We start from the raw sequence: 18,353 nt of genomic DNA, 5'->3' as shown, positions 1-18,353 counted from the left end.
AAACATACAATACGACGAGCTAAGCCAAACAAAACATACCCACAAATGCATCGGGAGATAGCTCACTTCCCTCAAAGTACACCATATAACCAGCCAAGGTCGCCCTAATCCGACAACCCATTACCCGGACGCACTGGGATCCTCACGTTCTAAAAACGTCGGGTCCATATCAATCTTGCGCTCGAACTTCGCCCACCAATCGCGGAAGGACTTCAGCGGCACGGCATCCTGATCTGACGAGGCAAAACTCGCCAGGAAGTTAAACGCGTTGCCGATGATGCGCTGCGCCAGCACCTTCGTCGTCACCTCTTTCTGCTGCCTCGTCTGTCGCACGAGGTCCGTTGACGGGCCCACGCCCGAGCCCTCCGCCTCCAGTGCAGCCAACTGCGGCGCAACCGTCTGCACCGGCTCGATTGAAATCCCTAACGTCACCATTCCCGTGGTGCCCGGTGCTGCGCCCCCTGCCGTACCCGCTGCGCCTGCGTCTAGCATCTCATCTTCCTCCTGGGCCTCTGTGCGGCGCGGCTGCGACGGCGGTGGCTGCACTTTGAAGACGGACGAGGGCTTCTCGTTCGCGAGCGCGCCGATGAAGCGGAACTCGGGCCCCGTGGGCGGTGGGTTGGCGTCGGGGAATTGCACGTAGATGGCGGCTGCGCTGTCCTGGGGCAGGACGGTGCCGGGGAGGAAGAACACGACGAGTTCGGTGAAGGAGGGTTCCAGGGGGAAGGTGAAGGCAAACTTGGTAGCTTGGCCGTTGGGCTGTGCGTCAACTGCGACGATGTCGGTGAGACAGGGCCTACCGGGCACAATGACGGAGAACATGGCGGAGATTTTCTGTCAGGCGGGGAGAGAGAGGGGGTGGGAAGAATGGAGATCAGAGGAATGCGAGTCGGGTCAATGGCATCCAGCGCGTAAAATATATAGGGTATATGGTAGTGTCAACGGTTTATAGTCAAAGCGACTTGACGTCAGTGATATAAGAAGCCGAAGCGCAGCAACAAAGACCGGGAAGCTATCCAGAATTTCGATGATGGAATCCGGCAGAAAGACGGCAGTGACGAAATGCCCTTATCGATAAGGGTTGGTGGGCCTGAGCGGCAAGGCGTCCTCCCCGTTGCGGCTTGGAGGGGCGCAGTTGGATTTACTTCCGTACTCCGTATATATTATTACTGTCCAGAGGTTATTCTAGCATTGTCATTCTCTCTCCTACTTGCGTATACACACTCACACTGACACGATGGTGAAATCGAACCTCGACCTGGTCAACGAATGCGACAAGTAACTTTTCTCTACTCCTGTCACCCCTCCATGTGAAGCCAAATACCTATCTAATCCTATTGACTCCCCCAAATAGATTCCCATACCACCAAGATGACCCAGCCTTCTACGCCACCCACATGAAAAACTTCTACCAATTCCGCGTAAATGGCTGCGACGCAGTCCTCGGGTACATCGTCAAGTCCGTCGCGGAGAAATTCTACTGGCCCGAAGACAGCTGGGCCGTCGACTCAACCCAGCAGACCGTGACCCTGACCACGCCGGCCGATGCCACCCCAGCCCTCCGCACACAGCTCGTCGCCAAGACGCTCGACGAGGCCGTCAAGCGCGACACCTTCCAGATCCTCAAGGGCTGGCGCAACGAGATGTACCCGGTGTTCGGTCCGGGAGGCCAATTCCTGCTCGAGATAGAGCGCTCCGCGAGTCCGCTGTTCGGTATTGTGTCGTACGGCATTCACTGCACCTGCTATGTGGAGGATGAACAAGGTCTCCGGATCTGGGTACCCAGACGCTCGCGCACCAAGCAGACGTACCCCGCCATGTTGGATAATACCGTGGCGGGCGGGATGAGCACGGGCGAGAAACCGTACGAGTGTCTAGTGCGCGAGGCCATGGAGGAGGCTTCCCTGCCGGAGGACGTTGTCCGGGCGAACGCGACTGCCGCCGGCTGTGTCTCGTATATCTATGTGCGGGACCCGCGCGCGGGCGGGGAAACAGACCTCTCACAGCCTGAGGTGGAGTACGTTTATGATATCAAGCTCGGGACGGAGGTCATTCCCAAGCCTTGCGATGATGAGGTGGAGGCATTTTACCTATACACGGTGGACGAGACTAAGAGGGCGTTGGCGAATGGCGAGTTCAAGCCGAATTGCGCGGTGGTGTTGATCGACTTCTTCATCCGCCACGGCATTCTGACGGCCGAGAACGAGCCTGATTTCCTGGAGATCGTAGCGAAGATGCATCGCCGGTTGGAGTTCCCCACGGCATCTCACTTTGTGGAATGAGGTGCCCTTCATGACGATACATTATTACAGCATATCGGAAATGCATTTTAAGAGAAAGATTTGATATTCTATTTGATGGTTTTCTTTTTTTGTGTTTACCCAGCCAGTCACCAATCGAACGCCGACGCTGCAACCAAATCATCCAACCAATGTGCACTTTGTTTCTTGTTTTTGTCTTTCGGGAGGGTCTTTTGTTTAGTATGGTCCTGGGGACCAGAGTCTTCAAAAGAGGGCAGTTTTCATAGATGCCCAAGTATCGAATATAACGGATTATTCACAACAGCACGGACTTTGCCTTTCTATTTCTTCATGAGCAGATACACGTAGTCGATTCTCAAAGGCGCCAGCTTCTTGTAGGGTCCTTCAAGGTAAAGCAACAATCCACCGAAGGAAATGAACACAGCCCTATATCAACCGAGGCGGAATCAATCAGCACAGCTCATTTTTCCTTTTTCATGAGGATGGAATGGGGAGAGGAAGGGATGCGCCCTCTGCGCCAACAACCATCATACAGAGCAGCATTTCAAACATACATGTTTCCGGCCGTCGAACCCTCCTCGAACCGATAAACCTTGCCGTGGCAGACGTAGTCGTAGTCGTTGGCCAGGGTCTGCTCGCCCATTCCGACTTCCCTCCAGCCCGTCTTTGTGCCGCTATCCTCCTTGCCGTCGAGGGAGAGCGTCGACGCCAGAGCCATCGAGACGGACTCGCCAACCACACAGGGGTACAGTTCGGAGTTGACATCGAGCGTGAAGCTGGTGGCCGTGTCGGACGAGGTGCAGGTCAGTCGGGCGACGCGGTCGTATTTCTGCGAGTTGATCCCGGTGATCGTGAAGGTGTCTTCGAAGAGGAGTGGGTCCGACATGGTTCTGACCGTGGAGTGTATGGACTTGGTGAATCAATCCGGTGAGAGGGAGAGGAAGGTAATGAGAATCCGCCCGGCAGAGAGGCGCAAAATCGGTGGGCCGAAACGGACGGCGGAAAGATGGAGTGGTCGACGAGGGTGGTGGACAAGAGATTGATTGATGCTGGGAATGGGGAACGGAAAAGACAAAGCCGCAGCTTTTTTTTCTGCTTGCTTTTTGACTCACCGCCGCTTTTACTGCCGCCCGGAGGAAAGGTCCGCTGCCCACCTGCCCCGCAGCACATCCTGGAAAAAAAGGGCAAAAAGTATCGCCAGACGGTCACCTTTCCAATTCTTGAACGACAGTTTCAGTATGTCCTTTCGCAAGAGAAATATAGGTATATCGACCGGCGCTGATCGTGCGTCTGGTCAGAACCCCGCCGCGCCTCCGCAACAAGCTACAACGACGCCGGAATCGAATCCCGGTATTCGACCCTCGCCCGATGATGGACGACCAACTACTTCCACAGGCGCGCCGTCGCTGGATAATCTCCTCGCTGGACATGGTGGACTTCCGATAGGAAAGACATTATTGATTGAGGAAAACGGGACTACGGATTTTGCGGGCGCATTGCTACGATATTATGCGGCGGAAGGTGTTGTGCAGGATCAGAAAGTTCACGTTGTCGGAATGCCCGAGCAATGGGGTAGAAGTCTCCCGGGTCTGATTGGGCCTGCAGAGGCCGCTGATGATAAGCAGGATAAGCGCAAAGGAGAACGGATGAAGATTGCCTGGAGATATGAACGATTGGGCGAATTTGGAGCCGGAGTGGCCGGATCAAGAGGTATGGACCATATCATCCCAATGGTTTGGCGAAATGCCATGGTTTTAACTGAAACAGCCCCTGCTGCGCCCTCGGGGGATCAAAGTCAAGCACAGAACGGGAATCCGACCGAGCAGCCGGCATTTTGCCACGCCTTCGATCTTACCAAGCGTTTAACCCATCCGGGCATCACAAACATAACCTATATCCCGCTAGCGCCGTCGAATGAGCCCTTGTTTGTCTCAGTCCACAAGCGACTACAGGCTGCCATCGCTCACAGTCCGCCCAACACGGTCCACCGCATTATCCTACCGTCCTTGCTGAATCCCACAATATACCCGCCGGAAGTCTGCCAGCCTGAGAATCTCTTGCCTTTCCTTCATTCGCTCAAGGCTCTGTTGAGCTCACCCATGGTGCGCGCGACAGCTATGATCACAATCCCATTATCCTTGTTCCCGCGGTCTTCCGGTCTCGTCCGATGGTCGGAAATATTGAGCGACGGAGTTATCGAGTTGTGCCCTTTCCCTCATTCGGCAGATGCCCTTGCTAGTTCGGGGGCTGCGACAGCGCATGAGGAACCACCGCAGGGCATGCTCAAGGTACACCGGTTGCCCGTGCTACATGAACGTGGCGGAGGCAGTGATCAAAACATTGGCCAGGATTGGGCGTTTACACTGAGCAGGAAAAGGTTCGAGGTTAAACCGTTCAGTTTACCGCCGGCTGAAGGAGACAAGGAAGCGCAAGACGGAGCTGCGGCGGGTGGAATGCCGAAAAAAGCGGATCTCGAGTTCTGAATTGGAAAAGAAACGCTATCACGAATGTAGAAAAAGGAACATCGATCATTCTTCGCGGTCAGATTCCACCAGGTTCTCGAGCTCGATTTGTTCGGACATCGCAGGCCCAGACGAGGCCATCGTGCGAAGGTAATCCCTTCCGTATGCGTCGAAACCGGGTCTGGGGAATTGGGAGCGAAACCGACTTCCGAGACACGATGAGAACGCCAGCCACCCTAGGTAGTCGACAGGGTTAACCAAAAACTCACGAGTATTGGAGGGGGTCAGAGCTACCTACCCAAGAATAACAGGAGAGGTGCAAAGAACACTAGAAAGAGCAACAGAAAGAAGTTCATCGCGGCTGCAAAGGTTGCTGTCGAGCTGGGAGTAGATAGAAGGTGTGAAATAACATCTAGGTTTAGACGGTCTTCTTCCCGTAGCTCCGCTTGTGTTGCCTCAGGCAGCCAGGTGATCCGTGCAGATGACCCACCCAAAGAGGCATAGCGCCGGCCCGCCAGGGCTTCTTTTTCTTCAGCTTCGCCCACCGAATTTTCTCTTTCTTTTCCACCTTCACCCACCTCAGTCGACTCGACTTCAGCTCTCGGCTTGCTGGACAATCCAGAGCATTACTTTTTCTGTGCTGTCGCCTTGTATTTAATGGTAAGCTTGCAATTCTCCTTGTCTTGATACACCAACTGTTCTTGCATGATTATATAACTACTATAATCTGTCAATCCCCTGAAGCTCATTTATATCTCCATAACGAGCATACGTGATTGAGAAACGTATTGAAAATGATTTGCATTATATCTTTGGTCTTGATGTTAAAGCTACATTTGTGAAGCTCAAGCTAACGTCGATCATGGACACAGATTTATCACTAGTTTTCTGACCGCGTGTCTCCTTTAAAATGAATTCGGAGCCCTCCCTTCCTGTTCCGATCTCGTATATCGCCGGGAAATACTTTCTCTTCTCCATTGATGCAGTCACGTATTTGAGGCGGGAGCATCATGTTTGCGGAGTCCTGTCCGGTACTCTGCCGCAGATCCCCCAGCAAAATGTTTTCTTGGGGTTACCCCTGGAGCTGATGCCCGAGGAGGCAAGGTTACTGGTGGAGAAAGGTGTAGCTTGCATTGTAGACGAGGTAAAAGCTCAAAAACAGGGAATGAAGGCCCTCATGGAGGAAGACCGCAAAAAGTACCTGCATGATCTAGAATCCCAAGGTCTCAAAGCCATGCAGCTGCAGAATAGTCGCAAAGAACAACACAGAGAAAAGTCCCTGCAGAAATTAGCCGCTAAGAAGGCGAAGAAGGCAGCTGAGAAGGCTTCTGCCGGAGATAAATCTGAAGAGCCAATTGTTGATTTCTTTGCCGATAATCAAAAGTCCGAAGCTAGTGAGACCTCGTCAAATGTCTCAACTACTCCCGAATCTGCCTTGGGAATAACTCCTGCGACATCCTACCCACCGCTTCCGTCGAAGCCGGCTGCCGAGCATTTGATGCCGCTTCCCCAAGTGCCTTCGTCCTATCCTTTGTTTGCCCACCTACATTCGGAGGGTTACTTCCTCTCCCCGGGTCTTCGATTCGGCTGTCAGTACCTTGCCTACCCGGGTGATTCGTTGCGCTTCCATTCCCACTTCCTGGTCGTCTCCACGGAATGGGACAAGGAGTTTGACTTGATGGACCTTGTTGCTGGTGGCCGTTTGGGTACCGGTGTCAAGAAGGGGTTCCTTATCGGAGGTGCTGAGAAGAAGGATAATGCACTTGATGGGGAGAGTAACAATGTCAGGACCTTCAGTCTTGAGTGGGCTGGAATGTGAGAGGAGACCACGATATACTTGATTTTGGGTTACCTGCAGCCTCCCACTCTATTAGAGTGTGTCATCCATAACTTTCGCCTACCACGGTCTACTCCCTTAGGGACTCGCGTCAAGGGTCATCGAGACGAAACGCATATGTTACCATCACGAGGGTTCTCGGTGAGATTATCACGCGTGAAACATCAAGCGCCGGCGCCTACGAGGGTCCCTGTCGCTTCCAGTCACAGGATTGGATATAGTTCGGCTCGGCGTGGCTAGGTTGGTCTGCTTCGACTTTGCAACTATTTGTCTCAGACATCTACTTCGGGCGGTGGGCATCCGCAATACACGAAGAATAGCTCATGCCGGACATTCCTCGTCAAACATGAAGAAATTTTTGTATCTAGAACATACAACGAACGACCTATCGATTTGCATATGGTTTAAGGGAAATTTTGAAAATTATCCACAAAATTAGTAGCCGCTGAAGCAGGAAGCGTCGATGGCGCGGTAGGCATGTAGTATGCTATTTGGTTTGTTGCCAGTGGCCATCAGGCTGTCTTGCCGGTGATAATAAGCGAGTTTCTAGTAAAAAAAAGGCTGTTCAGGCACAGGTCGCCACGGCCAGTGCGACTTCGCTCAGCGCTCAAGGTTTATTTAGACCAGGCGCGCTCTGTTCAGTGCATACGCCATCAGTATTTCAGCTCTCGCCTCGAAAAGACCGGGTTCAGGACTGCGGTCTCATATACCGTTCCTCTTTCAATGATAAAATGAGACTACTCGTCTCTGTAACATCGTAAGGATAGCGAAGTTTCCATCACCCAATAAGCAAATGAAGGTGAAATATCGTGAGTCACTTATAGATATTCTACATTGCGCCATTTGAACTTTTTGTTTGCGCGATCGACAGGTCGGTTCAGAAATTGGCTTCCGTGCAACTCGAACGTGAGCTCTTTCTTTTCGGCGCTGGGTTCATCCTTTTGGGAGTCGGATTCGGCGGAGCCACTCTGGGACCGCGACTCAGGCAGCGGCACTGTAAACCGAAATATCGTCTGTTCTTTAGGGATGGCTGTACATAGATCATTAGTCAGCCTAATATCCCAAGATTTCCTAGATCCAAATCACCCTGAAAGAAAAGAAAATAACAGGGAAAACTCACTCTTCACCACATCCCCCTCCATAACAACCACAAACGTAAACTTCGTATCCCTCACCACAATCCCCTTCATGCCCACTCTCCCCTGACTCCGACTCCGAACAACCTGCACCTCTGCGCCATGGAAATCCGCACTCGCCAACTTACTCCCATGCGACAGCGGCGTAACCGCCCCGGTATCCCTCCTCGCACCACCACCACCTTCTTCCTTCAAATCCAATATCTCCTGCATATACCCAACCCAAAGCTCATGCAGACCCTTGAACACCGCATGTTTGCACTCCTCCGCGGGAAGGTCGAAGACGCCTGATGCGCGCTTCTCGCGCGCCGACAGCGCCCGCGGCTTCTGTTTGCGCAGGAAGTACTCTTTCTTGCGGAGGCGGTGGTGGCGACGGCGGTTGCGGTTGTCGGCTGGGGTGGGCGATGTAGGGCGTAGGTAGAGGGGCTTTTGTTTTATGCGGTCGGTGAAGAGGTCGGAGGCTGTGTCTGGGGAGTGCGCGCGGGAGAGGAGGGTTTCGGCGATGTGGGTTTTGCGGGGTTTGGGGGTGGTTGATGTTGTTGTTGGGGTGGTCATTTTGAGGGGACAGAGTAGTTAGTAAGGAATTATGGGTTAAAGGGACATGGAATATGGGATGGAAGAACGAGGGTTGGTTGTCTGGAGAGGGGAGAATTGCGATGATGTCGGAGTTGGAGAAATTTGTTATCGCGATAAGGAAGGATCACATGGCCGGGGTGCCCTAATTTCCGGTCCATGTCTCAGGTAGGATAGAATGCCGGCCAGTTAATAGGATTGAAAGCTCTAAACGAGGAAAGAAGATGGCATTTCCTATTCTCATTTATTAAAAAGAGCATGCGAGATTAGTAGTAATGCACATTATTAGGTAGCGCATCATAATATCGTAGATAAAATGTCCGGAAAATCGCTTTATATTTTTCTCAAGAGCCAACCGTTGTCCAACTTTCCCCAACCCTCTTACATCGAACGCCGTATGAATAAAGACTGATGGACTTGGTCATTTCAGAAACTCCGCTGTATTATTTATCGAATCACTGAAAGTCAATGTTCGTGGAAGAATATTACCGATATCTTTCCAACAGGTGAAGCACTATGATCGAGGCCAACCTCAATGGGATTCCCAAATTCGCGAAGTCAATCAATCAGCCCCCTGGCCATATCTCCTAGTTTTCCTTCAGGAAAATGTCCCGAGCATGCAGCTAAACTTCTTGATATCCTTTACCATGTTCATCAAGCAATCGAGCAAGGCAGCTACAGATATGGGAGACTGAATCAAGGCAACGAATCAAATCACCCTGGATATATGGCTAATATCCAAAAAGTGGGCTGAATAAGACAGTTAAACTTTCCAGCAGTGCGCAGGCTGCTATGGGCTGTTTCGCCTTTTTCTTTTCTTTTCTTTTCTTTTCTTTTCTTTTTCTTTTCTTTTTCTTTTGACTCAGCTAACACCTGTCTCAGCCAGGAAACTGACACCAAGACAATGCTAATCTTAAAGACAACTCTAATTTACACATTGAACCCTGATTCAGAAAAGAAAATTATTCAAAGACAAAGTCTTAGAAATAAGGTCAAGCTTCTCGGGAACCTATCTGGTGACCACAGTCAGGATTAAGACAAAATTGAAGAAATGTTTCGTAGCATCCAACCTTAAATCAACACGAGTCTGGGGAAAGTCAAAGCTTATTTCAACAGCGTCCTATGTCTCTGTGTGTGGCTGAATGCTATGCTGCATGGTACGGTTGAAGAAAGAGAGAAGATCAAGGCTCCCATCAGACGGGAGAAGATCTCCAGAAAGGGTAGTTCCTCTGTGGCTGACATTGTGATCACGTCTTACGAGACTCTCATTTCCGATATTGTTTGGTTCCAGCGTGCTTTTGTCTGGAGGTATGAGGTGCTCGACGAGGGACACAGAATCAAGAATGGGCATTGCAAAAGAGCTCAGATGTTGGCTCGACTGCGGACAGACTTCAAGCTAGTCTTGACGGGGTGAGTTCTTCTAAGTCTATCTTGCTTCTGGGGAAATGCTGACAAGACCTTCCTTTCTTAGGACTCCGATCCAAAAAAAACCTCAAAGAACTGTGGTCGATATTCAACTGGTTATATCTGGATGTGTTTGTTCCATCAACTGAACAGATATTTGATGACTCTTTCTCCCTAAAAGACGGGCGTTTCGATCGATCATTCCTTGAAGATGTCAAGCAATTCCTGAAACTTGTAATGCTTCGCAGGGATAAGGAATCCCCGGGACTGAACTTGAATATCCCACAAAAGACGGAGACTATTATTTCAGTTCCGTTGTCGCCCTTGCAGTACTCATGGTACTTCAGGATCTTGACCGGCGCCGAGGCTCTCCTTGACGGGGAAGAGAAGTCTTCATTTCTGCAAAACATGCGCAAAGATCAGCCGAGAGAATGGATAACTCTGTGGAGGACTTTGGAAGTGGCGCCTCAGATGCAACCTCCTCTCAGCCTGAGCCTAAAGCCGAGAAACGAAAAGTTCGAATTCTCGATAACATCCTGATGAAATTGCGAAAGGTAAGCCAGTCCGAAGTCAGAATTCCAGTCGCAATTCTAAACTTTCTAGTGCTCGATTCAGCCTTATCTCTTGAACGACGCAATACCGGATGATTATGAACCAGGCAATCGCATCATCGAAGCCTCAGGAAAGTTTGCCGTTCTGCGGAAGATTCTGTAGCATTTCGTCGTCACGGAGCGAAAGAAAGTAGTCAGATTTTCGGGTTTCGATCAATCCCTCAACCTCTGCGAGGATGTGTTATCAATGGTCACGACCAACGACCAAAGTGTGAAGCACGTCCGACTCGACGGAGGAACACCCAGTGCCATGAGGAACCTGTCCATGTACCTCTTTCAAATAGATCCCCGGTACATGGTATTTCTTGTTTTCATCCGTGCCGGAGGCGAAGGTCTGAATCTTATCAGCGCGTCGACTGTGCTGTTTCTTGATGAAGACTGGAATCCACAGGTGATGAAGCAAGCTGAATCACGAGTCCACCGCATGGGTCAAACCCAGCCAGTTGAGATTTTTTGCATTCAGGCGAAGGGCACGACCGAGGGGCAGATGTCGCGTCGCCTGGTCAAGAAGGCTTACCTAGCAGCAACCATTACAGGAAACACAGAGCTCGAGCCTTCTATCTCAGTGAAGGCTATCGGACTCGGTGATGCATTTCAGCACCAGACTCGCTGGACAACTTTGCGCTACTCTATCTGGCCTTTTTGGAGACATGGTTTCCAACGCTGCCAAGCCTCTGTACCCGAAAGATTTAAGCATGTAAGATTGGAAAAGCTTCGTCGAGCTATGCGCTATGAATGAGAGCGAACATTCGCAGTCGGTCATCACAATGGATGAAGAAAGGGCATGGATAGAGAAATCTGCCCGTGTGGGAACCAACAACTTTAATGGTGAAACTGTGGACACCAGCGGCAGGTCGTTCTCGGTTTACAAAGAAACTGTCCCACTGAATCTCTTTCGCGCTGCCAGAAGGATCGGAGAAGAGCGCACGGTCATGATCGATGGATTTGCGGTCTCGAAAGACAGTATACTCGACAGTGCACCCCTGTCTCCTGGTGGTAAACCTTTCGAAAAGCAGGAAGGACGCAGTTCAACTGCCAAAATCTCCCACGAGCTCGTAAGTCAAATCACCATATCATCAAACTTTCCCCCACCCTCTTAAACCGAACACCGTATAAGAATGACTGATCAATTTGGTCATTTAAAATCCTCCGCTGTATCACAATTTTCGTGGAATGATTAGCTAACGCCCCCAGACCTGCTTCTCATGTCGCGGCTCCAACCCGATCGACTGCGTCATCTGACCCCGTGCATTCCACGAGGAATGTCTCGAAGATCGGCTCAAGTGGAGTATCAACAGGATCGTATGCCCTCATCACTCTTGTTGGGAATGCGAAAAAAAGGCAGCGCAGGCCGGAGGCCTATTGTACCCATGTTCAAGTTGCGAGAAAGCCTACTGTGAAGATTGTTTGGATTGGGACCGAACCAAGTGATCGTGACTTGTGGCAAAATCAAGCTCCGAGCAAGCGGACGATGCAATCGAACACAAATGCTTCCTGACTGACGCCAGCCGCTTATACGATTATGTGCTGGGTCTTTACGACCTTGAGCTTACGCCACTGGTAGCTCAGCAAGCTCAAATGGTACGTGCTACACCTTAACCCTCGCAACTTGCAATGCTAACTGTATTCAGGACCAATATGGATAGTACCTTAGTGATGATGTCTTGGTATGATTTTGAATTGACAGATACTCCGTAGTTTAAGTTGAGTTACGAGTTGGTCATTTGGTGAGATGACATTGTTAAGGGATAAGGTCAGGACCTGCACATGTTATCCTATCATTTCTGCATGATTAGTCTCGTTGGAATCTTATTCAAATTAAAGCTTGGAGCTTATGCTATTGCATTTCGCTTGAAACAATGTGCATGAATCCAACAGCCTATCTTCTCTAGTAGGATGAAATCTTACATAAAAGGTCATAACAGGGCATTAAACGCACAGGTAACAGCTAATACAGACCCAGGCCGAGCGAGATATTTCAGTCCATTGACTTATTTTCCATAGGACTTCAACATCCATGTCTGAATTCACTCATTCCAAAGAATTCAACGCCATGCATAACAGAACACGAAAACACATCCAACGCCACTGACATCAACCATACGAATAATTCGAATACCGCAGCAACCCGCATTAGCCGCTGATGCACGATGGCCGAGGGTAGACCAATAGCAATTGCATCCACTGCGGCGGAACAGTCGGTTGCCTCAGGCTTACCTGCTAGGATTTTCGCCTTCCACCTTCTGCCTTCTTGACTCGAGCGTCTTGGACACTGTAATCTCGGGATTTGGTAGAACTTCGGTGTAGTCACCGTGGCCAGCCAAGATGGACCGGAGACAACGGGCCGAGGAATTAACTGGGTAGACTAGATCCTTCTCTATCTAGCCGATCTCAAGGATTGTGGGTTGTTGGTTTCTGGGAGCTGTTGGTTGGTTTAGGGATTTATTATCTTGGATTTTTATTTTACCTCTTTTGGCGACCTTTACAGGATTGCCACCCCGGTATCAATCATCTAGGATTAAAATCCACCAGGGAAGTGCAACGAAAGTCGGTCTACTTTAGCCGTATTATTAGGGGTTTTTCTGGCTAAAGAACTAGTGTCATTTTATACCGCATGAGGATTAGCAGCACCACGCTTTGGACCTTCCTCTTTGGGAAATAGAATGCTCCAGACCTTTAGTAATATGAGTCTGCATGTTAGTTAACTAAATGTCTTTGACTAAAACATATCTAGAATGCTACCCTCGTTGCAGTGTACGTCTGTTTCATAAGCGCGCAAGGTCTGGAACATGATTCAATTGCTGCAAGGGAACAGTTCACTTTAGTTCTTAATGTGCCTTGTGTTAAATGCCACAGCTCATCTAACATCACGGTTCTGATGCTGAGACAGGTATATTGGTTTTGTTCGGGGGCTTCCCAGGGATCAATAAATACCTTCTTTCGGGAAGGATATGAAGTTCTGATTATATGTGTGACAAAGAGAATTATGAAACTTTGTGCAATAGCGCTCTAGATTAAGTAATCTACGAGCATTAACATTGCAGAAAACTACCAAAAAAAGATGTCTCGTTCCTAAAGTCTCTTCAGCTCGTTGCAGCGTCACTCTAAATCTAACGGCAAAATGAGAGCCCCAGAAGGCGACAGGCTAGAGCATTCCGAACCGCTGCCTGTCACCACCTTGCTTGATTTCATTGACCTTAGCCCCTTGCATGGACTCAGATATTCCTCATTCAAACTTGTAGAGCATACAGCACGTGGATGGCAAGTTCCTGAATGGAATTCCTTATCTAGCTTCCACCATGCTGTGCTAAATCATAACGTTCATTTCTGATGACTCCCAGGCTATCAGGACTTAAGGGCCTTTCGAACAATTGAGAAGAGTTGAGGACTCTTAGCTAGATTAAAATTACCCATTTAGACGTGGCTGCTGTCTCACATTGAAAGGTCAGGCCCTTCAAACATGCAAGCTAGGGACGAAACAGGAACACGCAAGGAGACCAAAACCAGCCTCAGTGTAATCACTGCTCAAGCTCCCACAAACCTCATATAGCTAGAGACATTCCAGCTGATTTCATTTGCATATGAAGAATGCTGTTCAAAGTCAATAGAACATAAATATCATCCACTTACTCTTCATATCGAAGATCTTCAAACTCAAAATCTCAGACCTGGAAACCAGCACGTTATCACAAATCCTCACTTTGACTAAAAGCATCAAGCCTCATCCAAGGCCATCCACAATGAAAGCCACCCTCGCAATCACCCTCCTCGCTGCCCTCACCGGCCAGGCCTACTCAGACACCCTCCGTCTCGGCGTTCGCAATACCAACTACCGTGCTGCCCCAGATGCATCCAGTGACACCGAAACTTCATCCATCGTCTTCTACGGCCCCAGAGAGATCTCCGCCGAGCAAGAAGAATGGCAATTTCAGCTTCCCGAGGAGAACTCTGACACCGAAGTCCTAATCCAGCACGTCCAGACAGAAAAATACATTCAATGCAGCCTGGGAGAGACCGGATGCGTGCTGGCCGAGAACGGAACTTCCTTTACAGCGTATAAGCCTGATTTCGAGAATGAGGCGTTCATGGTCGGGGTGGACTTTGGGGAGGGGCAGGAAGACTGGGTGCTTGAGGCGGGTGATGTTTTGCATCTGGCAGAGCCGGCGGAGGAGGTCGGTGCGCAGTGGTTTACGTTTAATGTGGAGGATGGCGATGACGATGAGGAGGAGTAGGAGGATCAGGAGTAAGTCTTTTTCTTAGGTCAAGTTTGAAATGGGCTACGTTGGGGGTTATTTGAGGTTGTGAGGTCAATGTCCGGGGAAATGGGGCTGTGTGGCCGAGAAGACTTTCCTGAACAGTACAATGCTCAGATTGATCCTGTTGAGAGCATCCGTATTGATTCTCTTATTATGATTCTCAGAGGCCAATTTACGAGCAAACAATAAGCTGTTGTATTGTCAAAGTCTCCGGAGCCTATACTTCTACTGAACTGGAAGCCAGAAAAGATTGCTGAATGATATTCTGTGGAAAATACATACAATATCAAAAACACGAAATATTATGTCCAAACACGTTAAACAGTCGTACAAAAGAAACCCAAAGAGTCTATCTCAACAACATTCATTGATTGTGTAGACCATAAACTCCATCAATACCAATGACGTACTCATCTTCTCGTCTTAACCCAACCCGCATCAAATACAACTTCAATCATAATTATCGGCAATAATTCCGAACTCGCTAACCTCCATAACCCCATTCATAAAACCCAGCAAGTAAGTATAATCCGAATAAAATATCAACAGCCTTCCATACAACCATGAACCAAGGCACCAGGACGGGCGGGCCACGGACCGGACCGGAAAGTGGGTAGGCGGATACGTCCCACGGCACGACTTGCGTCGGATATTGGCCCTTGACCAGCGATATGCATGGATAAGATATACACCGTTGGTACGGAGTATCTATTCAGTGGCTGGATCCTCTTGCTATTTTCTTCCTCATGCATAGTATATCATATGCAGTGGCACGAGATGGGTTATCGGTGACTATCTATTTCTGGTCTTCGATGATGATAGGGAGGACGCGGAATGACGACATTCTTGCTTTGAAATGGTACTTTTTACAGCCGTTTAGGTAATTGAATTGTTTTAAAATCTTGGGTTTTATGTTCACGTTCTGACACTTGATTAGGAAGATGAGGAGAGTATTGCATTGTCTCTATTTGTTCTGTATATCTGGAGGCTTGGCTGCATGCATGTAGCCGGATTATCATCCCAGTTACAGATATATAACATGTGTATGCATTGTACTGTACTTATGTACATACATATGGACTAGTTAGCCAGTCTATGTACAAATCCAGCATGTTGCGCTCGCCAACATGATCAAAAAAAAAACCAATCTGTCCATGTATAGATTGCCACGAGCATCACAGTTACACAACACAGTATGCACCTTCTCTGTATGCATATTCGTTCATGGCCATAGTCCCTGTGACACCTTACATCCCAAACCAACATAAAATGCTATTGTACAAGGCAGGGGAAATCCACCGGAGAAAGTCCGAATCGGATCCACCCATCATCCATGGATAATCGGAGAGAGTACCATAATAGGCAAGAGACTAACAACGGAATAGAGGCGTTGGTCTGTTGGTTTCTTGGCGATGTACTTAGAAAATATTGACGGGAAATGTACTCCGTATTGGAGAAGGTGTATACGCAGTATTGGTCGTGAATTGTAGCTTATGTTTGGAATTGTATTGATTAGGTCAGTGTATTACGGAGCATTTCTTGTATGTAAGGTGTGTTAATTTTAGGTACTACTATTATTACAACGATGATTCTCATTATGAATAAATTATGAATCTATTTATGATTATGATTATAGTGATCATCATGATAATATTTTTGAATGTGCATATTTTTGCTACAGGGCGGCCACTCTGTTCATCAAAGCTATATTCTGTAGTCCGGTTTAATTTCTGAATGAGAAGATTCATTGATAGTATTCGATAGGTGTAAAAAGACAGAGATCTGTCTTGTAAAGTGCCCATACCTATAAAAATGGTCATGAAGATGCTGAGATCTGGCGAATCATTGTCAGCTCGTACTTCAGGCATTGAAACGCACAAATAAGATCCGTGGACAATGAACTTCATGATAAATGTTAAGATTTTGCTTGCTTCTGCTTGGCCTTAATCTTTAAATTCTTCGGGTTTTGCCTATTTTGCCCTCGAAGAACTAGTCTTATATTCATATACCATTTGTCTCTTGCATTTCATGTACAGATAGAGTCGATACAGAAGAGACCCTCTCTCATAACCAGAGTTGTTGGATATCCCAACTATACGGAGTGAGGGAAAATGAGTCACCAGCCAAAGCATCAACTGAAGGGAATGGCTTAAAAGTTTCATTCTATACAATAAATAGCTTGATGGAAAATATGCACTCAACGCTAGAACAAGTATTTTTTTGCTAAATCAAACAGGTTCTAAATTAAATCACATTCTAAAGCAAAAAACATTAAACCTCACCAATGAAATACAAACAAACATACAGCACCACCCACTCATTACCCAGCCATCAACCCATAAACCCATCTACCTACAAAAACTTCTTAATCACCTCCTCCATCCACACCCACAACCTCCTCCCCAGCACCCCATCCCTAGCCCACCTCCAAACCCTCTCCTCCTTCCCAACCGGCACATAAACCCCCCCCCACTCTGTAACTTCCCCTCCTCCACCGACGCAGCCCACACCGAGTTCCAAGCCCCCTGTTCCGGCTTCAGATACCGTCCCAGCGTGGTGGTGTACACAAACGCCCTATGGCCCCAGGACATGGAAAAAATGAGATCTGTGCCTACTACGCCCGGATGGATCGCTACTGTTGTGATCTCGGGGAAGCGGCGGGCTAGTTCTTTCGCGTAGAGGATTTTGGCGAGCTTGCTTTGGCCGTAGCGGATCCAGGGGTTGAGGATTAGAAAGAAGTTTTCTTGGGGGTTCGTATGGTGTCGAAGTTGATGCCGGAGAGGGGGTGGAGGAGGTAGCCCGTGGACGTGAGGAGGATGATTCGGGGTTTAATGCTGGTGTTAGTAGTCTTGCTAAAGGCTGAGGCTGAGGCTGTTGAGCGCAGAACAGGCAGGAAGGAGTTGATGAGAAGTGCATTACCCAGATGGTTCGTTGCGAACTGGATCTCGTAGCCGTCTTTGCTGGTACAGGGCGGCGTGGCCATGATTCCGGCATTGCAGATCAGGATGTCGAGACGAGATTCCTGGGCGAGGAAGTTCTGGGCGGCAGATTGCACCGAGGAGAGGTCGGTTAGGTCGCAGGATATGAAGGTGATGGCTGTGCTGGGGTTGGTCTTTTGCACTTTCTCGCTGATAGAGGTGGCGGATTTGGCGTTGCGGCCGCTGATGTAGATGTGAGATAACTTTTTGGAAGCTAGGTGGAGGGCTGTCTCTGCGCCGAGGCCTGCAGTTCCTGGGAGGGATTAGCAAGTGTCATGGTTAGAGGTCAGAGGCGGGAATGGCGTTTGGGATTGGAATTATTCGAGATTGTATAGGCTGTTTGTACTTACCTCCTGTAATGAAGATAACCTTCCCTTCCACATCAGGGGCGTCATTTGCAGGGTCAAATGATAGACCGGTCATCGTGGTAGATAGTATAAAGAATGATTTCGAGTAAGAAGCCACCAGATCAAGGGCGAAAAAAGCTTGCAGAATACAAACCTACTTGCCCAGAACCACGGCTGCTTGAATAGCTTTCCATGGAGAATTGCGCAGACCAGCAGCCTGATTTCCAATCGGCGTGTTCCAAAATATGGCTTTCACGAAGGACTTGTTAGGGCTCCATGGATCATTGGATTGGATGCGTCGGAATGGAGAGCTGCTGATTGGCTGGATGTTTCGGACCGCGCTACTCCGTAACAGGATTAGCGCGGGATAGCTGCCTCGGACATGAAGGTTAATCACCGTAGCGATAGATAGACTTTGCTCTTTAGTTTTAGGAGTTGGTTGCCTATTGAAAAGTTAGAAATTGTTTCTAGAGCATTTTGCGGGGTTT

The 18,353-nt window shown here is 48.9% G+C and overlaps 9 protein-coding genes across 9 annotated transcripts; 5 read left to right on the top strand and 4 right to left on the bottom strand.

The window, feature by feature from the left end:
- Positions 1-120: 120 nt before the first annotated feature.
- KD926_009705 (OPI10 family protein) lies at positions 121-822 on the bottom strand (the record flags this gene model as incomplete). The annotated part of the gene is made up of 1 exon (XM_053095744.1): positions 121-822. One exon carries the CDS (start codon positions 820-822, stop codon positions 121-123), a length of 702 nt encoding a protein of 233 aa, XP_052960272.1.
- A 415-nt stretch (positions 823-1,237) lies between these two features.
- On the top strand, positions 1,238-2,282 carry KD926_009704 (thiamine pyrophosphokinase-related protein; the record flags this gene model as incomplete). The annotated part of the gene is made up of 2 exons (XM_053095743.1): positions 1,238-1,278; positions 1,355-2,282. The coding sequence occupies 2 exons, from the start codon at positions 1,238-1,240 to the stop codon at positions 2,280-2,282; spliced, it is 969 nt and encodes a 322-aa protein (XP_052960271.1).
- Positions 2,283-2,581: 299 nt separating this feature from the next.
- Positions 2,582-3,147, bottom strand: KD926_009703 (DNA-directed RNA polymerase core subunit RPB8; the record flags this gene model as incomplete). Its single annotated transcript, XM_053095742.1, has 2 exons — positions 2,582-2,687; positions 2,816-3,147. The coding sequence occupies 2 exons, from the start codon at positions 3,145-3,147 to the stop codon at positions 2,582-2,584; spliced, it is 438 nt and encodes a 145-aa protein (XP_052960270.1).
- A 352-nt stretch (positions 3,148-3,499) lies between these two features.
- On the top strand, positions 3,500-4,744 carry KD926_009702 (elongator complex protein 4; the record flags this gene model as incomplete). The annotated part of the gene is made up of 1 exon (XM_053095741.1): positions 3,500-4,744. One exon carries the CDS (start codon positions 3,500-3,502, stop codon positions 4,742-4,744), a length of 1,245 nt encoding a protein of 414 aa, XP_052960269.1.
- Positions 4,745-5,633: 889 nt separating this feature from the next.
- Positions 5,634-6,542, top strand: KD926_009701 (tRNA splicing endonuclease subunit SEN34; the record flags this gene model as incomplete). Its single annotated transcript, XM_053095740.1, has 1 exon — positions 5,634-6,542. The coding sequence occupies one exon, from the start codon at positions 5,634-5,636 to the stop codon at positions 6,540-6,542; it is 909 nt and encodes a 302-aa protein (XP_052960268.1).
- An 836-nt stretch (positions 6,543-7,378) lies between these two features.
- Positions 7,379-8,251, bottom strand: KD926_009700 (RNase P/RNase MRP complex subunit; the record flags this gene model as incomplete). The annotated part of the gene is made up of 2 exons (XM_053095739.1): positions 7,379-7,590; positions 7,681-8,251. The coding sequence occupies 2 exons, from the start codon at positions 8,249-8,251 to the stop codon at positions 7,379-7,381; spliced, it is 783 nt and encodes a 260-aa protein (XP_052960267.1).
- A 1,165-nt stretch (positions 8,252-9,416) lies between these two features.
- On the top strand, positions 9,417-11,930 carry KD926_009699 (putative nucleosome remodeling complex ATPase subunit (Snf2h); the record flags this gene model as incomplete). The annotated part of the gene is made up of 7 exons (XM_053095738.1): positions 9,417-9,679; positions 10,092-10,227; positions 10,277-10,383; positions 10,495-10,981; positions 11,040-11,339; positions 11,746-11,865; positions 11,916-11,930. The coding sequence occupies 7 exons, from the start codon at positions 9,417-9,419 to the stop codon at positions 11,928-11,930; spliced, it is 1,428 nt and encodes a 475-aa protein (XP_052960266.1).
- A 2,094-nt stretch (positions 11,931-14,024) lies between these two features.
- On the top strand, positions 14,025-14,516 carry KD926_009698 (uncharacterized protein; the record flags this gene model as incomplete). The annotated part of the gene is made up of 1 exon (XM_053095737.1): positions 14,025-14,516. The coding sequence occupies one exon, from the start codon at positions 14,025-14,027 to the stop codon at positions 14,514-14,516; it is 492 nt and encodes a 163-aa protein (XP_052960265.1).
- Positions 14,517-17,268: 2,752 nt separating this feature from the next.
- Positions 17,269-17,941, bottom strand: KD926_009697 (Short-chain dehydrogenase/reductase SDR; the record flags this gene model as incomplete). The annotated part of the gene is made up of 2 exons (XM_053095736.1): positions 17,269-17,771; positions 17,869-17,941. 2 exons carry the CDS (start codon positions 17,939-17,941, stop codon positions 17,269-17,271), a joined length of 576 nt encoding a protein of 191 aa, XP_052960264.1.
- Between the last annotated feature and the right edge of the window lie 412 nt (positions 17,942-18,353).

Source organism: Aspergillus affinis (assembly GCF_023601865.1).
Source record: "Aspergillus affinis strain CMG 70 chromosome Unknown NODE_6_length_556011_cov_87_064024, whole genome shotgun sequence".
Taxonomy (NCBI): domain Eukaryota; kingdom Fungi; phylum Ascomycota; class Eurotiomycetes; order Eurotiales; family Aspergillaceae; genus Aspergillus; species Aspergillus affinis.
The sequence above is the reverse complement of the archived record's forward strand: the minus strand, read 5'-3'. Positions and strand labels throughout refer to the sequence as shown.